The following is an 18,474-nucleotide window of genomic DNA, read 5'->3' as shown; positions in this document are numbered from 1 at the left end:
CTCGGAATTTCTGATAACTTAAAATTTGGTACCCAAAAACTTCACACCAAAAACTTAACACCATATATAGAGAGCAAAGAGCGAACTTTACTCATCTTAACCACACCCATCCTAAATAATCTATGAATGTATATCTCACGCATATAGACAAGATAAACTAATATCCTCTAAAGTCCTCAAAATTGGTTTTGGCCAGAAGCTGTCTCTCCAAACTCTGAAAAAAATTGAGCATGGTTTCTCCATGAGGAGAGATAAGGAAGCCGTTGACAATGAAAAATTGGCAATGGCTTTTCGCCCTTCTATACAAAAGTTTTGGACATGTTGACATTCAACTACCCGATCCTTCTACCCCCCACCATCTGCTTTCGGAGAATAGACATGCACCTTATCAGTGTGTTCAGCTGACACTTAGGGTAAGTTCACACAGAGATTTTTGGTCAGGATTTTGAGGCCGTATCCGCCTCAAAATCCTGACCGAAAAGACGGCTCCCATTGAAATTAGTGGGAGCCACTAAGGAGTTTTTTTCCGGGAGCCATTTGTTTCAGCTCCTGGAAAAAAGAAACAAGGTGCTCATTCTTCAGGCCATTTCGCTTCACGATTCGACCTGAAGACACACCCTTCTCGGGACTAGGCCCATTCATTGGGCCTAATCCGGAGCAGATACCGGTGCAGTACCTCCACCTCATGTTCCGAACCAAAAAATCACGTCTGAACTTACCCTAATATGTATGGCCATCTTAAGGCTGAATATAAGTTTGATCTATTTATATTGCACAAGGAAGGAATACAGCAGCCAACTTGAATCTCCTAGGCCCCAATACAAAATCTGTAACAAGGCCCCCTCCTATTATGTGCTGTCTATAATGCTGGGATCTTGATAGGTGGCAGAGGGGCTTTTAGACCATTTCATACATCAGTATCTAGTTGCTACTAATGTTACTTCTGCTTCGTTCTAACTACACTCCCAACCTGATTACCATGGGGGAACCTCTAAAATTTGTCTCCATATGGCATCCAGAATTTCCATACCGCTAGAGAGCTTAGTTAGGGGCAGGTAAAGCATTTCAGGATTCTTGTCCAGAACTATATACTCTTATACCAAGCATTTTTTAAGAAAGGTGAAATTAGTTTGACTTCTCTATTGTGGAGTTAGGTTCACGCGGTGGAATTTTTGTGGTGAAATGTGCAAAAATTTCCATGGGAAGCCAAGGTTTCCTTTACCACTAGGTCAGCGCCGCACCTCCCATGAGGCGACCTGAAGCGAGCCAGGGCCTCAGGGAGGGCAGCATTTTTGGTTACCTAAGCCAGTCCAGGACAAACTGTCCTGGACTGGCTTAGCACCGAGCGGTAGTTTGGGGAGGCCACTGGAACAGCGCTGCTCCAGCAGCCTCCCCTCACGCTCAGGCAGAGAGCAGGTCGTCTCCATGCCTGCTCTCTGCCGGTGAACGGCGCTAAGCCCCGCCCCCTGCACTTCGTCACGCCCCCCTCCACTCCGCCACACCCCCTCCGCTCCGCCCCCTCCTCCCAGCGGGGGGGGGGGGTGGCCTTCTGTAGTTCGCCTTGGGCGGCGAAAGGGGCAGGTTCGCCCCTGCACTAGGTGAAAAAAAAAAATCAGGTAGCAGAAAAAAGAAGAGTCCTGCTTGAATTCTGGGCAAATTCTGCCCACAGAAGTGAATGGAAGTAAGAAATATTTCTGTCGCAAGCAGTTGTGTTAATAGTTGCTGCTCCACTGATTCCAGCACAGTTGGAATCTTCTCCTTGGACTCCACCATTCCTGAGCAACAAGAGCAGTTCGATTTGGTGCCTGGTGTGCTATTCAAGCTCTGTAATGTTAGGCCTGGCTCAAAGCTCCAATCAGTGGCAGTCAGTGTCAGAGTTTAGAATCACACCTCCTTGCCTACTCCTGAGTGAGACCACCCTCCTGCCAGTACAGGCCTAACTTGCATGACAGGCACCAAAACTGACAACACTGATTGCTCAGGAATGGTGGAGACCAGAGAAAAAATTCCAGCAGCAGATATTACATTTTACAATAACTAAACATATTGGGGGTGGTGAAAGGTCCTGTTTAAGTACTAATAATTAAAACTTACCTAAGTAAATCAATAGTACAGAGTGTGTACATGGGGTATTACACTATTTGGCCATTATTTAACCTATATTTTGCCATTTTTACCTGTTTACATTCCTCTCTGATCTTGTGGGTGCCAACTAGCTGCCATACACTGCACAAAGTACGAAAAGGTGAAGCCGCTTTGTAGCTATCTCTCTCGCGCAGAAACTACCCCAGGACCAAGTCAGTAATAGCAAAGTACTGACCTGACTGATACTAAGTGTAAGTGCTTTGCTTGTGATAGAAAGCTCACAGTTAGCTCCAGCATCAGATGAAAACTTACCTGCACTTCCTGATCACTCGTCCTCTCCATATAATTTTATAGACATGTCTAATCTGTGTGATGTGACCTAAGGTTCATCTCCAAATTTATATAGCAGGGATTTCCAAAATACGGGTAACCACAACTGAATGCTAGTGCACTGCACCGGCATCCAGTCACGCACTCTGCTCTAGATTAGGCCCAATTATTGGGCCTAGTCGGGAGGAGGGAGTGTCTTCAGGCTGAATCACGAGTTGAAACGGCCTGAAGAATGAGCATCTCGCTTCTTTTTTCGAGAGCCGGAAAAAACACCTGAGTGGTTCCCATTGATTTCAATGGGAGCCGCATTTTCGGTCAGGATTTTGAGGTGAATACGGCCTCAAAATCCTGACCAAAATACTGCGTGTGAACTTACCCTCAGAATTTTAGTAGGTCTTTATTAATTTACACCTTTCTTATATTTCTTTCGTTCACGGTCAATTTTTTGACATACCTGATAAAATAAAGTAGAAGAAGAGATATGTAATAGGGTTCGCCATATAGTGAGGCAACAAAAATGAATCATTGACAAGAAAAAAATTCTAATTTTAATTTTTCAACTGAAAAGTAAACTTTTGAAAAACTTTTGATTTTCTGGCAGGATTTGTGTCATTAATAAATGTTGTTATATACTTTACTAAGAACTTTTGTCTCCTTTGTGTGAAACCCTGTCTCTTTTCTCTCTTTCCCTTGCTTGAGAATTGTCCCTGCATGGTATCGTTTAGGGAGTATGGGCTGTGTGAAATAATGAGGGTGGGGGGGTCACTTCAACTGGCTATAAAATGTAGAAACTTGTGTTTGGTGTCAAGTGAAAGCGGAGAATTTAACCTGTATAGGACACTAAGCATGTTCTACCTGTATGATCTCCAGGTAAGACTCCTCCACCCTCATTTTCTCTTCACTTCACACCACCCATACACCATACACAATGAGAAACGGGGGCAGCTCTCCATAAGGAAACAAGGGGAGAAACAGGAGCCAAAATGTGTCAATGAAGTACATTACAAAATTTATTAAGAACACAAATGCTGCCAAAAAAATCTAAATTTTCCAAAAACTTAGTTACGCTTTAAAGGAACACTCATAGTGGCAGGGCAGCAACCCTGACTCCTACCACCAAGCATGGCTAAGCCACAGAGACCTGAGCAAACCCAACACCTCCCAACCAAACAACAGCCAACCACCAAACCAAGAACACCAACAGATGATAACCAAGGCCGAAATAAAGGCGACCACAGAGGCAAACAGAGAGCAGTACATCGAAGAATGGAGAAACGAAATAAATAACTACAAGAAACTCACCGTGTACCAATCCCTACAAAGGGACTACACCATGGCCACCTACCTGGAGAGAATACCCCACCCCAAACACAGACAAGCCCTGAGCCGGTACAGACTGATGGCCCACAACCTAGAGATAGAGACGGGGTGATACAGGCAGACGTACAAGCCACGGGAGAACAGACTGTGCCAGCACTGTGACCAGGGGGCCCTAGAAGACAAGACCCACTTCCTGCTACACTGCACCAAATACTCAGCTGTGAGGGCCATCTGCTACCAAAGACTCTCTGCCCACATCCCAGACTTCATATCTGCAGACGAGAAGAGGAAACTCTACATCCTACTGGGAGAAGAAGAGGCCACTGTGGAGATCGCTGCCCAATATGTGTCCAGCTGTCACCAAACAAGAGGAAGATGAGATGCACGGACTATCAAACCACCCATCCCCCATGGACTATTAAACCCCCCTAAGCCCCCCCCATCACCTGTCTACCCCATAGCCACCGACACCCGAACGCCCCAAACAAGAGTGAGGAGACCCTAAAGACACTCAAACCCCCAACCCACAAACCCCGTACCCATCCCCCTCCACCACCTCCAACCTTCTTTCCGCTTTGGCAACACCAAATGTTCTATTCTTTGGTAATGCTAATAAAGCTCATTTGTATCTTGTTGTGTCTATCTTGTACCTATGTGGCCACAAACCGATGACACAGATAATGATCTCGTTATGGTTTTGCAAGTGCAATGAGGACGGACCCAATATGCCAGATTTGCCTACAAACAGTCTCAAGGGCTCTGCCCCATTAGCCATGATTGAAATGTTAAGTCTCTACCTGTGTCATGACTGTCTGTAGGCAACTCAGGCTCAGGCACTGTCTTGGGGCACTTGCTGGCTGGTTTGTGTACCCACAAAAAGATGATTCCGTTCTGCATGGTTTCATGAGTTTGTGGCCACAGATGTATGTTTTTGCTCCTATTAAAGACGTATAGGCCTACAGCACTATTATTGGTTTGGATATGATAGACTCCCTTTATAGTCTCTGTATGCGTATCGTTGGGCATATTTACTGTTCTTCAGATTTGTGGAAATTTTTAAATAAATTATATTACATAGTTACATAGTAGATGAGGTTGGATGAAGACACTGGTCCATCAAGTTCAACCTATAACCCTACAGTGATCCAAAATCCAATTGCCCCATACCAGGGGAAAAAATGCTTCCCAACGCCAATCTAGTAATCAGTATAAAATCATAGATCAATGTGTCCTTACTAGAGATGAGCGAATATGCTTGATTGAATATCTCCGGCGCAATGCTCCCGGCGCCAGGGAGGTGGGAGGGGCAGTAAAAATTTTCTGCCCCAGAAATGTTTATACACCGGGAAGTAATCGATCGAGCATATTCTGCTCATCTTTAGCCCTTACCCAAATCTAAAACCTACTGTATAACCCGTAATATTTTTCTGTTCAAGGAAGTCATCCAACACCCTCTACCAAACTGACAAGCTCAGAAAATAACTGGACGGATTACTCTATAACTCCTCATTCACACACAGACATTTTTAAACACTCAAAAATCCCTAAAGGTTTTAAGCGTTTTTTGGAATTTTTGAAGTTCTGTTAAAAAGTCCATGGCAAAAAAATTCCAGAAGAATCAGGCCACACCCTGCCCTATCCGTTTGTGGGTGATGTGCTGTCACATCTTTTTGATTTTGTTTCAGTATTTTGTATGTCTCTTGGTTCAGGAAAAATGGATGGGACATGGATTTCATCCCCTTTTTTTGCCACGTGCACATATAGTTTTATGTGTCTGAATAAACCTTGAAATGAATGGGCACATAGTACATCCCAAAAATGTAGACACCACATCTATGGGGATTTGTAAGAAAAGTCTAAATGCCGTACCCAGAAAATTCTATATTTTCAAAAAGAAATTTCAAAATTTCAAAATTAAAAATTCTGTAGCCCTATTTATTTATGTCACTTTTCAGACTTGGCTTGCTTTATATTAGAGCCTTCGCACACGACCAATTCCCGTCGGTGGAAAGTGGTTCATGTAATGGCCCGATCACTACTACAATGAACTCATAACATTACTACTACTACTGTAGCAATATGTCTACCAGGGAACTTACAGGAGACGCCTCGGCTCATCCAGGAGCAGACGCCTCGGCTCAACTTATTTATTATAACTCCAATCAGTTTTCTGGGATGAGTTACGCTAGGTTCACACCTGAACTCTGGTTTCTGTTTTTTGGGTCCTCTTTGGATCCCGACCCAAAAAACAAAAACCCAATCCGCTTTAAAAGTAGTTACCCATGGAAAACCACAGACCCCATAGACTGTAATGGGGTCCGCCAGGTTTCCAACCGGTTCCCGCACAAAAAATATTGTTCAAAAAGAATGGGGAACGGAATCCCTCAACGGAAACTGAGTACGGGTGTGAACCCAGCCTTAAAATGAAAAGCTACATTAGATCATAACTGACCTGGTCAACATTCTAGCACACAAGTGGGCACCTCATTTATAAAGCGGACGGAGTCTCCAGTTGGGTCCCTTATTAATAATTAGTTGTTAATAGAGATGAGCGAATAGTATTCGAAACTGTAGTTTCGAATACCTCACTCCCATAGGAATGAATGGGAGCGACCGAACAGCAAGGGGTTAAGCTTCGGCCGCCGATGCTTCCATTCATTCCTATGGAGCGAGGTATTCGAAACTAGAGTTTCGAATACTCTTCGCTCAACTCTAGTTGTTAATAAATCTGCCCCATTTTGTGTGTAGACAGAGCGTTTCTGATCCAAATACGCCATTAAAACCACCAAAACAAAAAATACTACAAAAAACATTACAATACACTATTACCTGCCACCATAAATAAAACCAAAAAACATTATATTGACCGTCAAGTAAAATATTTACGAATGCTGCCTTATCCAGATTCTATGAGAAAAAAAATTAAAAGGATTCTACCCAGTTTTGATCGATATGCAAAGAGCGCATGAGAAGTACACTCTGTACTCCATACAACTACAGGAGCATACTGCGCATGCGCAAGTAAGCAGACTCAAAAGAATGGCCGCTGGCCTGTGCACTGCGTTGAAGTGTGACCCCAGCCGGAAGAAGACAAGTGAAGAGGCGGTTGCTGAATAAGATGGAGGTATTGCTGGAGAAAGTTCTCTTGCAGCATTGGGGACGCCTCCAGTGCTGTTTGAGCGCTGAGGCCCGCCCCCAGTGCTGCAAGAGAGCTCATTTGCATATCGATCAAAACCAGAATTTTAACAGAACGGCGGGCCGGAGATGACTTCTAAAGGTTGGAGGCGAATAGCCTTTCTTAAGGCTATTCCGACGTGTCAACTAGAAAAAAAAAAAGAGTTTTAACGGTAGAATCCCTTTAAAGGAAATTTAAATTAAATTTATTTAAAAAATTAAAAAAGTTTAAATGAAATTTTTTACTTTTGCATTTTAAATGTGTCCAAAAAAAAAACAGATGCTATTTTTGGGTAAATTTTTCAAAATTTCCAACCAAAATCCCAATTCAATTTCAATTCTGCACTGAATTAACAAAAAGCGGAAGCTTAAAATACAACAAAAACACAACAATGTTTTATTAATGTAAATCAGATCATCACTGGACAATTATCAGTTTATCTATTCATTGCTATAATGGTTTGTTTAAAGAACAAAAAATAAAAATGTCAGAGACTACTTAATTTCAAGCGTCTCCACCCATTCACAGAGGTACAGACTCACATATAAATAAGTACTTACTCGCCATATATACAAATTCCTCTTAAATTAAGCATAAATAAATATATACAAACTTAACATTATCTCCCCTCCGGTTTGCATGTTGCTTTTGTTTTTTTTTATTATTTTTTTATTTTAATCTATGAACGTTTCAGAACTTTGAATGAATTTTTTTCTGAAATCAATTTGAAACAAAAATGAAAAAAAAAAAATGAAATGTAATTTTTTTTATAATTTTTCTTAATTTCCTTTGTTTTTAAAAAAAAACAAAAAAAACAACTCTCCTTTAGTTTTGGCACATTTACTTGATAATTTGGGGCTTTTTTTTAATATCAATTTTACCAATTTTTTTAACACAGTAATAAAAGATTGATTGAAATAAAGAGCAGATAATATCAATATAATTTTATGATGTTGACATGAAAATACACGGCACAGCCTTCGGAATAAAAATGAACAAGGAACAATGATAACAAATAGAAAAAAAAATTCTTTACAGCATCACAGAATATAAAATCAAATACAAACATATTTTACATGAAAAACATTATTTTTGTAGTCTGACGGTTAATTATTTCAATGGGGTGTCCCCTTCTTTAAAGTCGATATATGAATTTTTATTACAACAAAGCCATGAATTTTGTATTTTATAATTCTATTTTTTTACGTAATTGCAAATTGAAATTTTAAAAATATTCAATTTTACAATTTTACTTTTCGTTCAATTTTGTTACACGTCTATGTAACGTGAATTTTTTTTCTGAATTTTTTTTATTTTAAATTGCTTTTTGTGGCCACCACCATTTAAAAAAAAATTAAGTAAAAATTCTAAAATGAGACCTTAAGATCGGCTAACACAAATTTAAATGTAGATACCCAGTGAAAAATGACAGTGCAACTCTACATATGTTTTTGTGCATAAGAGACTCGTAGAACAGCTAGGTTGACTTTTTTTGGAATAAGGCGAGAAATTTTTGAATTTTCTTAGCACATCGGAAATCTTTGTTGACCTACGGGGAGTTTCTCAAGTTTACATCTTTATCACTACCACAGATTACAAACCACTTATGGCATAGTTAATATATCGATCTACCGAGCAAATCGGTTATGGGATCATTCGTAGCTTCGAAATTGGCACCAATTACCCTATCAATGAGTGGAGACCAACCTAAGTAATTGTTAATTTTTTGGATACATTTCTTTGTTCTTGCTATTGTGCCATTGGTTGACTTTTTTTAAGGTCTACGGAGAGTCTGGGCGACAAGATTGATTGAAACTTTTTGAAAATGATGCATCGGATGATTGTAAATCAACACTTACAATGAAAACATTAATTATAAGAGGTCAAATACAGAATATTACTAGTCCTGGGAAGATGGCGGGTGAAAGATTGGCCATACAATTGACCTTGGGTTGTATAAAACACGTATTCTACAACAAATAAAAGTCTCAAAGTGAAGTCGTAAAAGAAACAGGAGACAGGCAACTCCTGAGCATATGATTGTTGAATGGAGGGGGATGACCGTCCAAGTAGGGGACTTCATGGCATTGTCATGTCCCATTGAGACAGGATATTTCCATAACTGTGCTCCCACAAGATCTGCAGCTTCCCAAAATTCCTTCTAATCTTCTAAAACATCTCCCAATGGCTCTGAAGGAAGCAGCAATGGGGGCTTGCAGGTCCGACATAAAGGAGATAAGAAGAAAGATTGCATTCCATAGAAATCTCCAGTAAAATGGTCACTGTCCTTTTTCTTAAGGGTGTTGGGGAGTTCTAGAAAGTGTCCTTAAAAATGGAGATAAATACAAAGTTGTTGGCAAACGATGAGCCTGTGTTTTCTGTCTGTGCACTGGATATTCGTCTATAGGGCTCAATCTGATATATTTATATATAGAATTTGTAATTTTCCAAAGCCAGTCCAGTAATTTTTTTTTATTTTTTTTAATTTTTTTTATTTTAAAGCTAAAATGAAAGATGTTAAATAAACCATGTCCCATTTTCATTTTCGGTGTTTTTCTTCCTTGTCACCGTTTTTACTAACAGGTCCCTCCCCAGATGTGTGCCTGTTAGTGTTGTTATTGTTTAAAAACATCTTGTCCATGCCCTTCAGGGCCTCGGTAAGGTAGTTTTGGAGAGCCGTGAGAGCTGCACAGATGGCTGGTGAGCCAAAACCATGGGTGATGAGACTAAAGTGAGTCAAGCAGCTTTGGATTCCAGGTTCCAAGATAGGACTTGGTCGGCTGTTGCCTATGGGCGTCCTGTCTTGGGCCAGCAGATCTGTGAATTCTTTACAAAGTTGCCTGTAGAAAATGACAAAATGGAGAACATAAGTGCCAAGAAAGTAGTATGCCAAGGACAGTACAACACCAGTGATGGATGTACCATAAAGGCAGCATCACCTATAGGCTTCATCTAAGGTTATCCACCACTCTTCCCCATGTGCAAACTTCAACGTGTGTCACATTCAATTGAACATATACATAGGGGCGTAACTTGAGGGGGTACAGAGGTTGCAGTCGCACCAGGGCCCAGGAGCCTTAGCGGGCCATAAGCACTGCCATCAGTATTGAAATTGCAGCTTCCATCTGGCCCATAAACCAAGGAGACCCACAGATTATCCTAACGACACTAAGGTGGATTAAACTCCTTAGCTCCCGTAACCATCACTATCAAGAATTTTCTGTAGGGATGAGGTAGGGGGCCCCGGACAAAAGATTGCACCGGAGCCTACAAGACTTTCGTTATGCCACTGCATATACACTCTCTTTTACCCTCGGCCTGACTAAGGACTTACCAAAGTTGCCCCAACTGAATAATTTCGGTACGATCTACGGGTTATCCTATCTTTATAGACCCATCCCTAAGAGATTTTGTCAACTGAAGGCAAACATAGGACATAATGTAATACAACTATATAATATGCTATATCATATCCCATTGAACTCCATACTTTTCCTATTTTATAGCACAGCCATAACATCAAAAATTTTCATGCAACTTTTTGTAATTATTCTTCTTCAAAATAACACGAGTTTCTCGTAGACCATGTAAACTGTACATGTTTTTGGCTAGGACTCCACACACTTTGGGATAAGGAATGGGACAATTCTAAAAAACTTTTCCCTATCTAGATTTTCTTTCCATATATGTAAACAAGGCAAACACATGAGGGTTGTCCAACCATGTTAAATATTTTGCAACGGCTCACAAGGTGTAAAATTGCAAAAACATTCATTCTCATCTTATCACTCCTCTTCCACTTTGGTTCCAATGTTTCATTGGACCACCACTGGTCTCCGTTCTCCAGCAATGACGTGTTGACCCAACATGTGACCTCTGCAGGGGTCACCCTTGTAGCCAGTGATTGGCCACAAGTGTTTCACCAAACAAAAACCATCAAGGAATTGGGGAAAAATCACAACCAGACCGGAAAACGATCGGCAAATATTGAAGATAGAAAACATAGAAAAATAATAATACTAATAATATAAAAATAACTGAGTAAATATAAACTCATTTAAAATTTAAAGACCTAAATCAAAAATAAAAATAAATTTAGGTGAGATTAAAAAAAAAAATTCCCTTATTTGGTATTTCCATTCCAGGCCAACCTAGACTTCCGAGCAACTATAAACATTGACTTCTGTAGTAAATCGTCCCCCGAATAATCTCAATTCTATGCTAAATGATTCTATCTAAGTGTTATCTAATTACTCCAAAGGGTTAAAGGTATTATGGGATAATTGTTGCTTTTCCTGACCTGTCAATCACATTCCCGAAAAAGTGAAAAGGAAACTTTGAATTTAGAAAGAAAATGGCAAGAAGTCAGGGATTAGACATCTTCAAAGGGATCTGAAAGCAATTAAAGGTCTGAGCAGCCCCCTATCTCTTGACCTCGGAGAAGGAGGCAATGAAATTCAAATTATGTAAAACATATGTGAGAAATGGACTCGGCGGGGCCGATTTATTATTGCTTTTGTGCGGAATTTTGGTATGTTTTTGAAACTTTTTTATGAGTTGCACCTGATTTATTAAGCTCCGTGTTTATGGGTTTTTAGCGAATACCCCTTTTTTCAAAAAGTGGCATGGTTTAGGTTACGTAGAGGTATACTTCTTATTCACTATATGCGGCTCACAAAATTTTTGCCCAAGCAGACGCCACTTCTAATTCGACTTTACAAAAAATGCACCAAAAATCCTTTGTAAACTCTGGAGTCTTGAACCCAAGAGGACAAATTTCATAAATTGGTTCCAAAAAATTACATTAGTCAAGCCAGAGAAGTGACTTCAAAAACACTGTCCTACAGCAGACTTAATGTTTTTGGTGTTTTTCATTCCACATAGATTTATTTTTCTCATGCCTCCACAAGAACAGAAACCTGGCATCAGCATACCTTAGGATTTTTTTGGTTATTCCAAAAACGATGGCCCCAAACACTCTAAACACTGAGAATAGACCCAAAGTAAATGGCCAACCCAAGTCCCGAATCTTAGATCTACCAAAATTTAGAATTAAGTGACTCAAACACATGGCACATGTATAATGTCCAAAAGTGAGCACCAAAGAGCTAAATCCTGGAAACAATGGGTGCAAATCCCTCAGGTCAACAGCTTATTGGCCATGGAGGTAACTCCAAGAAAACACAGACAATAATGAAAAGAAATGGACAATGGACATTATTAGCCCCCAAGTGGAATATTTCAGATCCTATAGTGCTTGAGAAAAGTTCTAAAGGGCAATAATAAAGTCCTTAACTTTTTCACCATTTTTGGAGTACTACCTTTGTATTTGCTTAGTTGTATAGCTAAAAGAGATCAAAGATCAAACCCCTGTCCATAGTCCTGTGGGTTGACCCTTGGGCCAATTCCTCAGTTCAAGATTTGCGAACAATACGGTTCCTCTGGAGAGGGAATCCAACCAAAGTTTTTGAAAAGGGACCAGGCAAGACTGGTCCACAACTCTCCAAGGAGCAAAAGGAAGCTTTTCTTTTTGCCTTTTGTAGGCCTACTTTTACAACGGAGCCATTGTCATGGACTAAGAGAACGGAAAACAGTCTCCCAAACAACAGACAGCAACCGATCCCGAGGGTCCACGATGAATATAATGGGGTCTATTGGGTGACTATTATTTTATCTTAGACATTGACAAATCAAAAAATTGGGCTTGTAGGACTTTTGCGTCCAGTATTTCACCAAATGGAGACTCCGATGTGGCCTTATATGTAGGCCATGTAAATAACGCCTGCCGGATACTGGACAATGCCAACCTGAGATTCATGTCCCTCATATACTGAAGAGTAACACAAGACCATTGGTCATTCCATCATTCATTATACTACATGATAGCTCTATTTTCATGCCCATTCATTCAACTGCTGCAGAATGATACTAATGTAATATTTCCTTCCATCATTCATTCATTCATTCATTCATTCATTCATATATGATATTATGGTTTAGTAACAGTCAGATATTAAAGTAATTCCTTGCTCTTATATACATAGAATGGCTTTAGATTGATATTCATTCACTGCTAATTCATTCATTCATTCACATCAGCCCAATATCGATCCACAAGAACTGACTTGTACAGGTCCGTGAGAAAATTGTACAGATGGCGCAGGGATGATTACCATTTGCCATCTGTACCCTCCATGGACCTGTACATTGCTATGAAAGAGTCCTCTCTACAAAACACACAAGAATAGGACCTGTCCAAAGTGTTTTCACCAGGCTCACACCAAAACAATGGAACTGCCGTACTGGCAACTGATTGGCAAATGATGGGCTACAGTCCTTCTAACTCATCTCAAAGCAATGGTTCTGCAGATGTGAGGTCCTGATCCTAAAGTCATGAGGTTGCAGTTCTAGGACCTTAATCCCAAAGCAATTGAGATGCAGCACTGGGACCTCAAAGCAAAATAATGGATCTGCAGTGCCCAAAACAATAGAAATACAGTAGTAGGGCCTAAGCCCAAAACAATAGAACTGCAGAACTAGGACCTCATGCCAGAATAATGAAACTGCGGTGCTTTGACCTGAGCCCAAAACTATATAACTTCAATACTGCGATATGAGCCCAAAACAGTGGAGGTGTAGAATTGGGACCCACCTAAAAACAATGGCGGTGGAGTAGTAGACACAAACCATTAGAGATGCAGTACTGAGACCTGATCCCAAAACAAGGGAGGTGCAGTACTGGGACCTCAGACCAAAACAATGGAGGTACAGTACTGGGACCTCAGACCAAAACAATGGAGGTGCAATACTGGGACCTCAGACCAAAACAATGGAGGTGCAGTACTGGGACCTCAGACCAAAACAATGGAGGTGCAGTACTGGAACCGCCAACCAAAACAAAGGAGGTACAGTACTGGGACCTCAGACCAAAACAATGAAGGTGCACCACTGGAACCGCCGACCAAAACAATGGAGGTACAGTACTAGGGCTACCAACCAAAACAATGGAGGTGCAGTACTGGGACCTCAGACCAAAACAATGGAGGTGCAGTACTGGGACCTCAGACCAAAACAATGGAGGTACAGTACTAGGGTTACAAACCAAAACAATGGAGGTGCAGTACTGGGACCTCCGCCTACTGGGACCTGATCCCAAAACAATGGAGGTACAGTACTGGGACCTCCAACCAAAACAATTTATGTGTAACACTGTGATCTGATCGCACAACAATGGAGTTACAATACTGGGACCTGATTCCAAAACAATGGAGGTGCAGTACTGGGACCTCCGACCAAAACAATGGAGGTGCAGTACTGGGACCTCCGACCAAAACAATGGAGGTGCAGTACTGGGACCTCCGACCAAAACAATGGAGGTGCAGTACTGGGACCTCCGACCAAAACAATGGAGGTGCAGTACTGGGACCTCCGACCAAAACAATGGAGGTACAGTACTGAAACCTCACATCAGAACAATAAGGGATCAGTACCAAGACTCTAATCTGAATATCATAGGACAGGAACTCTGATCATGAGAATCCATAACCCACAGAGTCCCAACACAAGTGAATAATTGTGAAACAGATGAAGACAGTGAGGAAGCAGAACAGGGAGGGGTATGGCTAGAATTAAGAAGAATTTGGAGTGTACTCAGGGCTAGGCAGATGTGCAGGCCCCTCTCATTGCACTAATATCGCAGCACTTGGCACTCACTTTGTAGCCAGCAGCATATTCTTTCTGGAGTGCAGATCAGTGGGGTCCGTGTGCTGTCTATTCAAGTATTCCGACACCGCCTTGGCTGGAAATTCTGTTTCACAGATGTAGCCAAAATCTCGGGCTAGATGGACAGCTTCACCTGTGGGAAACGGACATGAGTCTGTTCAAGGGGGGCTCATCCACATATAGTACAATACAGGGCACTATCAGTATATGTCCTTATACAAGCTATAGATGAAGGTGATGAGAAATGGCCTAAGTCTTATAGTTGGATATCCTTATATATTAATATTATTACAGTCATTTCCTTGGTTTCCCAAGAAGACCAGAAGCAGAAGCCTGAGATACTTGTAGTTGTCGCTTTCACTTTATATTGTTTTACTGCAGGTTATGTCCCCTTAGGCTCTGTTCACACAGGTGTGGTTCCTTTTGTTTTGTTTTTGCTTTTGTTTATTTTTGTAAACTAACAATAGACTGACAAACATACAAGAACTCTAAAAAATCCTCCATTATTTGTCAATAGCATCCATCATAGCTGTCACACGCCTCCTGTAGGGATGGCAGCCATGACAGAAGGTAAAAGAGAATTTCATTTTTACATACTTTTCTATGACCATTCAGTAATCTAGAAAATCCAATAATCTGGAGCTTGATGCTGGATTAAATTTAACTGAATAATAATAATAATAATAATAATAATTATTATTATTATTATTATTATTATTATTATTATATTTTTTTTTGTCTAAAACCCTTAAGCATAATAGTAATAAAAATTATATTATGAATATTAATAGTAGCAAAAATAATAATATTGATTAAGCTAAAGATATTAAAAATAATAGTAATACAATTAAAGTAATATAAAAAATAATACTAATAATGATAATACTACTAAAATAATAAGTGATACTAATAATAATACTAACAAAATAATGATACGAATAATAACACAAAAAATAATAATGATACAAATAATAATAAAAAAATAATAATAAAGATAATAATACAAAAAAATAATGATACAAATAATAAAAAAATAATGATAAAGATAATAATACAAAAAAATAATTATACAAATAATAATACAAAAAATTAAACAAATAATAATACAAAAAAATAATAATGATACAAATAATAATACAAAAATAATAATGATACAAATAATAATACTAACAAAATAATAATGATACAAATAATAATACAAAAAATAATGATAGAAATAATACAAAAAAATAGTAATGATACAAATAATAATACTAAAAATAATGATACAAATAATAATACTAACAAAATAATAATGATACAAATAATAAAAGATAAGATAAGATACTCCTTTAATAGTCCCACAGTGGGGAAAAGTTCCTATAATAATAATACTGATTAAACTAATGATAATAGTAAAAATAATAGTAATACAAATAATAAAAGTTAGAAAAACAATAGCGATAAAGCTCAAGATAATATAAAAAAATAGTAACACAAATAATAATAGTAGAAACAATAAACATGATGAAGCTAATAATAATATTAAAATAATAGTAATACAAGAAATAAAATTAAGAATAATAGCGATAAAGCTCAAAATAACAGTAATAAAAGGATTATTAATAATAGTAATAAAGCTAATAGTAATACAAATATGACTAGTAATAATAATAAGGTTGGTGATCCTTGTGCAATCCTCTGAGCTCTCAGGTTTCTCGCCTGCGGCCTGCAGCTCTTCTTCAGACAGGAATGTGATTGTCACCACATTAGCAGGCAGTGTTGGGCCACAACATGTCAGCTCTGGGGGGGGAGGCTGCCAGATTTACCCCTCAAGAAGAAAACTTTTCTATAACCTAAGGGGACTGGACAGATTTCAGCAGCACAACCACAAGAGCAATCCTTTCAGATGGTCTCACAGAGCATTGTACAGGAGGATAAAAGAGACCTGAGGGAATCACTGAGAGCAAAAGTGCTGGGATATGGGAATAAGGGAGAAGTCACACACAGCAGAGGGGTAGTGATAGATAGATAGATAGATAGATAGATAGATAGATAGATAGATAGATAGATAGATAGATAGATAGAAGAAAGAAAGAAAGAAAGAAAGAAAGAAAGAAAGAAAGAAAGAAAGAAAGAAAGAAAGAAAGGCTGTAGATAAGCTAAGATAGATAGATAGATAGATAGATAGATAGATAGATAGATAGACAGATAGGCAATTGATAAATAAAAGGATAGATAGATAGATAGATAGATAGATAGGAGATAGATATGTAGATGGATAGATAGATAGATAGATAGATAGATAGATAGATAGATGATAGATAGGAGATAGATAGATAGATAGATAGATAGATAGATAGATAGAAGATAGATAGGAGATATATAGATAGATAGATAGATAGATAGATAGATAGATAGATGATAGATAGATAGATAGATAGATAGATAGATAGATAGATAGATAGATAGATGTTCTGCAGTAAGGGGCTGGTGATTCCTATGAATTATTCCCCCTCCCCTATTAAATAGCCAGTCATTTCTTCTCTGCCCAGGATTAATGTTCTGGAGACACATAGAAGGATCTCAGCACTTCTTGTATACTTTGCCTTATAGCTCCATCATGTCTACTATATATATAAATGCTCTATAGCTGGTCAGTGTGTTAACTCCTTACCTTCCACCAGGGATGTCAGCAGGGTCACATTGGCAGCTTTGCGTCTTCCAGCTGGCAAATTCAACCCAATTTTTTCCAGTCTTTCCCTTAAGGATCTTCCACCATTTTTTGATTTAGCCCTGGAGACATAAAGCACAGGTTGTTATCTGTGTCCTTGTGGTTATTCGGGTCACAGTACATGGGCCTCGCCCTTTACAATCAGCGTGTAAGAAGATAATAAAGACCCAAATGGGACTACAAGTCTCAGCATGATTTTGGTTATAACTAGCATGCTGCGACTTCTAGGAGAAGGGATTGATAGCTAGCCCCTGGCATGCTGGGAGTTGTGGTCCTGCTTAGTATTTGTCGCATCAGTTCCTGTTACATCCCTGTAAGGTTGGCAGTATATGAGATGAATGCTATAAGCAGTATACAGGCCTTGTATTATGTTACTACATTTGGCGCATGCATTGTGTCGCACCATGATGCAGCTGCAGATCCCAGCCCAGTACAGGGATCGGTTATGGGATTGTTCTAGATAGAAGATTCTTTCTCTGTTCTGTTATTGAGGGAGGAGATGAGCCTGCTTAACCCACTCAGCGCTCACCTTCTCAGCACACCTCCCAGGAGAGAAGCATTGAGACACTCTGGAGGAGACAGGCGTCTCTGAACTTCTCCTACTGTCACTTTGTATTTGGATGTGGAGCTGAGTAAGGACAGACGACCTGGCACCGAGCAGAAGACCTCCCCGGCATTCACTGTCATCCCTCCTAGGAAGCCATCCTTGTTCATCATCAGGGAGGTCACAGATTTAGGGGGGACTGGAACTGTGGAGACACAAAGCTCAATGTCAGATCCTATCAGTCTAGCAGATACCAAAACACTTACATTCACATTTATTCTAGATAGAGATGTCATACAGATACTAGATAGAAACACAGATGTGATAGATAGATAGATAGATAGATAGATAGATAGATAGATAGATAGATAGGAGATGATAGATAGATAGATAGATAGATAGATAGATAGATAGATAGATAGATGATAAATAAATAGATGGATGGATGGATGGATAGATAGATACATATGAGATAGATAGATAGATAGATAGATAGATAGATGATAGATAGATGATAGATAGATAGATAGATAGATAGATAGATAGATAGATAGATAGATGATAGATAGATGATAAATAAATAGA

At 39.4% G+C, this 18,474-nt stretch overlaps 1 protein-coding gene across 2 annotated transcripts in view; it reads right to left on the bottom strand.

Annotated features, from left to right (window-relative positions):
• Positions 1 to 8,320: 8,320 nt before the first annotated feature.
• Positions 8,321 to 18,474, bottom strand: part of TFAP2B (transcription factor AP-2 beta) — a 31,285-nt gene continuing 21,131 nt past the window's right edge. For both annotated transcript variants that reach the window (XM_075269290.1, XM_075269291.1), the window contains exons 4-7: positions 17,875 to 18,094; positions 17,289 to 17,407; positions 14,624 to 14,765; positions 8,321 to 9,750 (exon numbers count right to left, since the gene is read on the bottom strand). In XM_075269290.1, the coding sequence (XP_075125391.1) occupies positions 9,450 to 9,750; positions 14,624 to 14,765; positions 17,289 to 17,407; positions 17,875 to 18,094 (782 nt within the window). In that variant the 3' untranslated portion in view covers positions 8,321 to 9,449. The remainder of the gene's footprint in view (positions 9,751 to 14,623; positions 14,766 to 17,288; positions 17,408 to 17,874; positions 18,095 to 18,474) is intronic.

Source organism: Leptodactylus fuscus, chromosome 3, assembly GCF_031893055.1.
Source record: "Leptodactylus fuscus isolate aLepFus1 chromosome 3, aLepFus1.hap2, whole genome shotgun sequence".
NCBI classification, from domain to species: domain Eukaryota; kingdom Metazoa; phylum Chordata; class Amphibia; order Anura; family Leptodactylidae; genus Leptodactylus; species Leptodactylus fuscus.
Note: the sequence above shows the minus strand (reverse complement) of the source record. Positions and strands in the feature narration are given on the sequence as shown.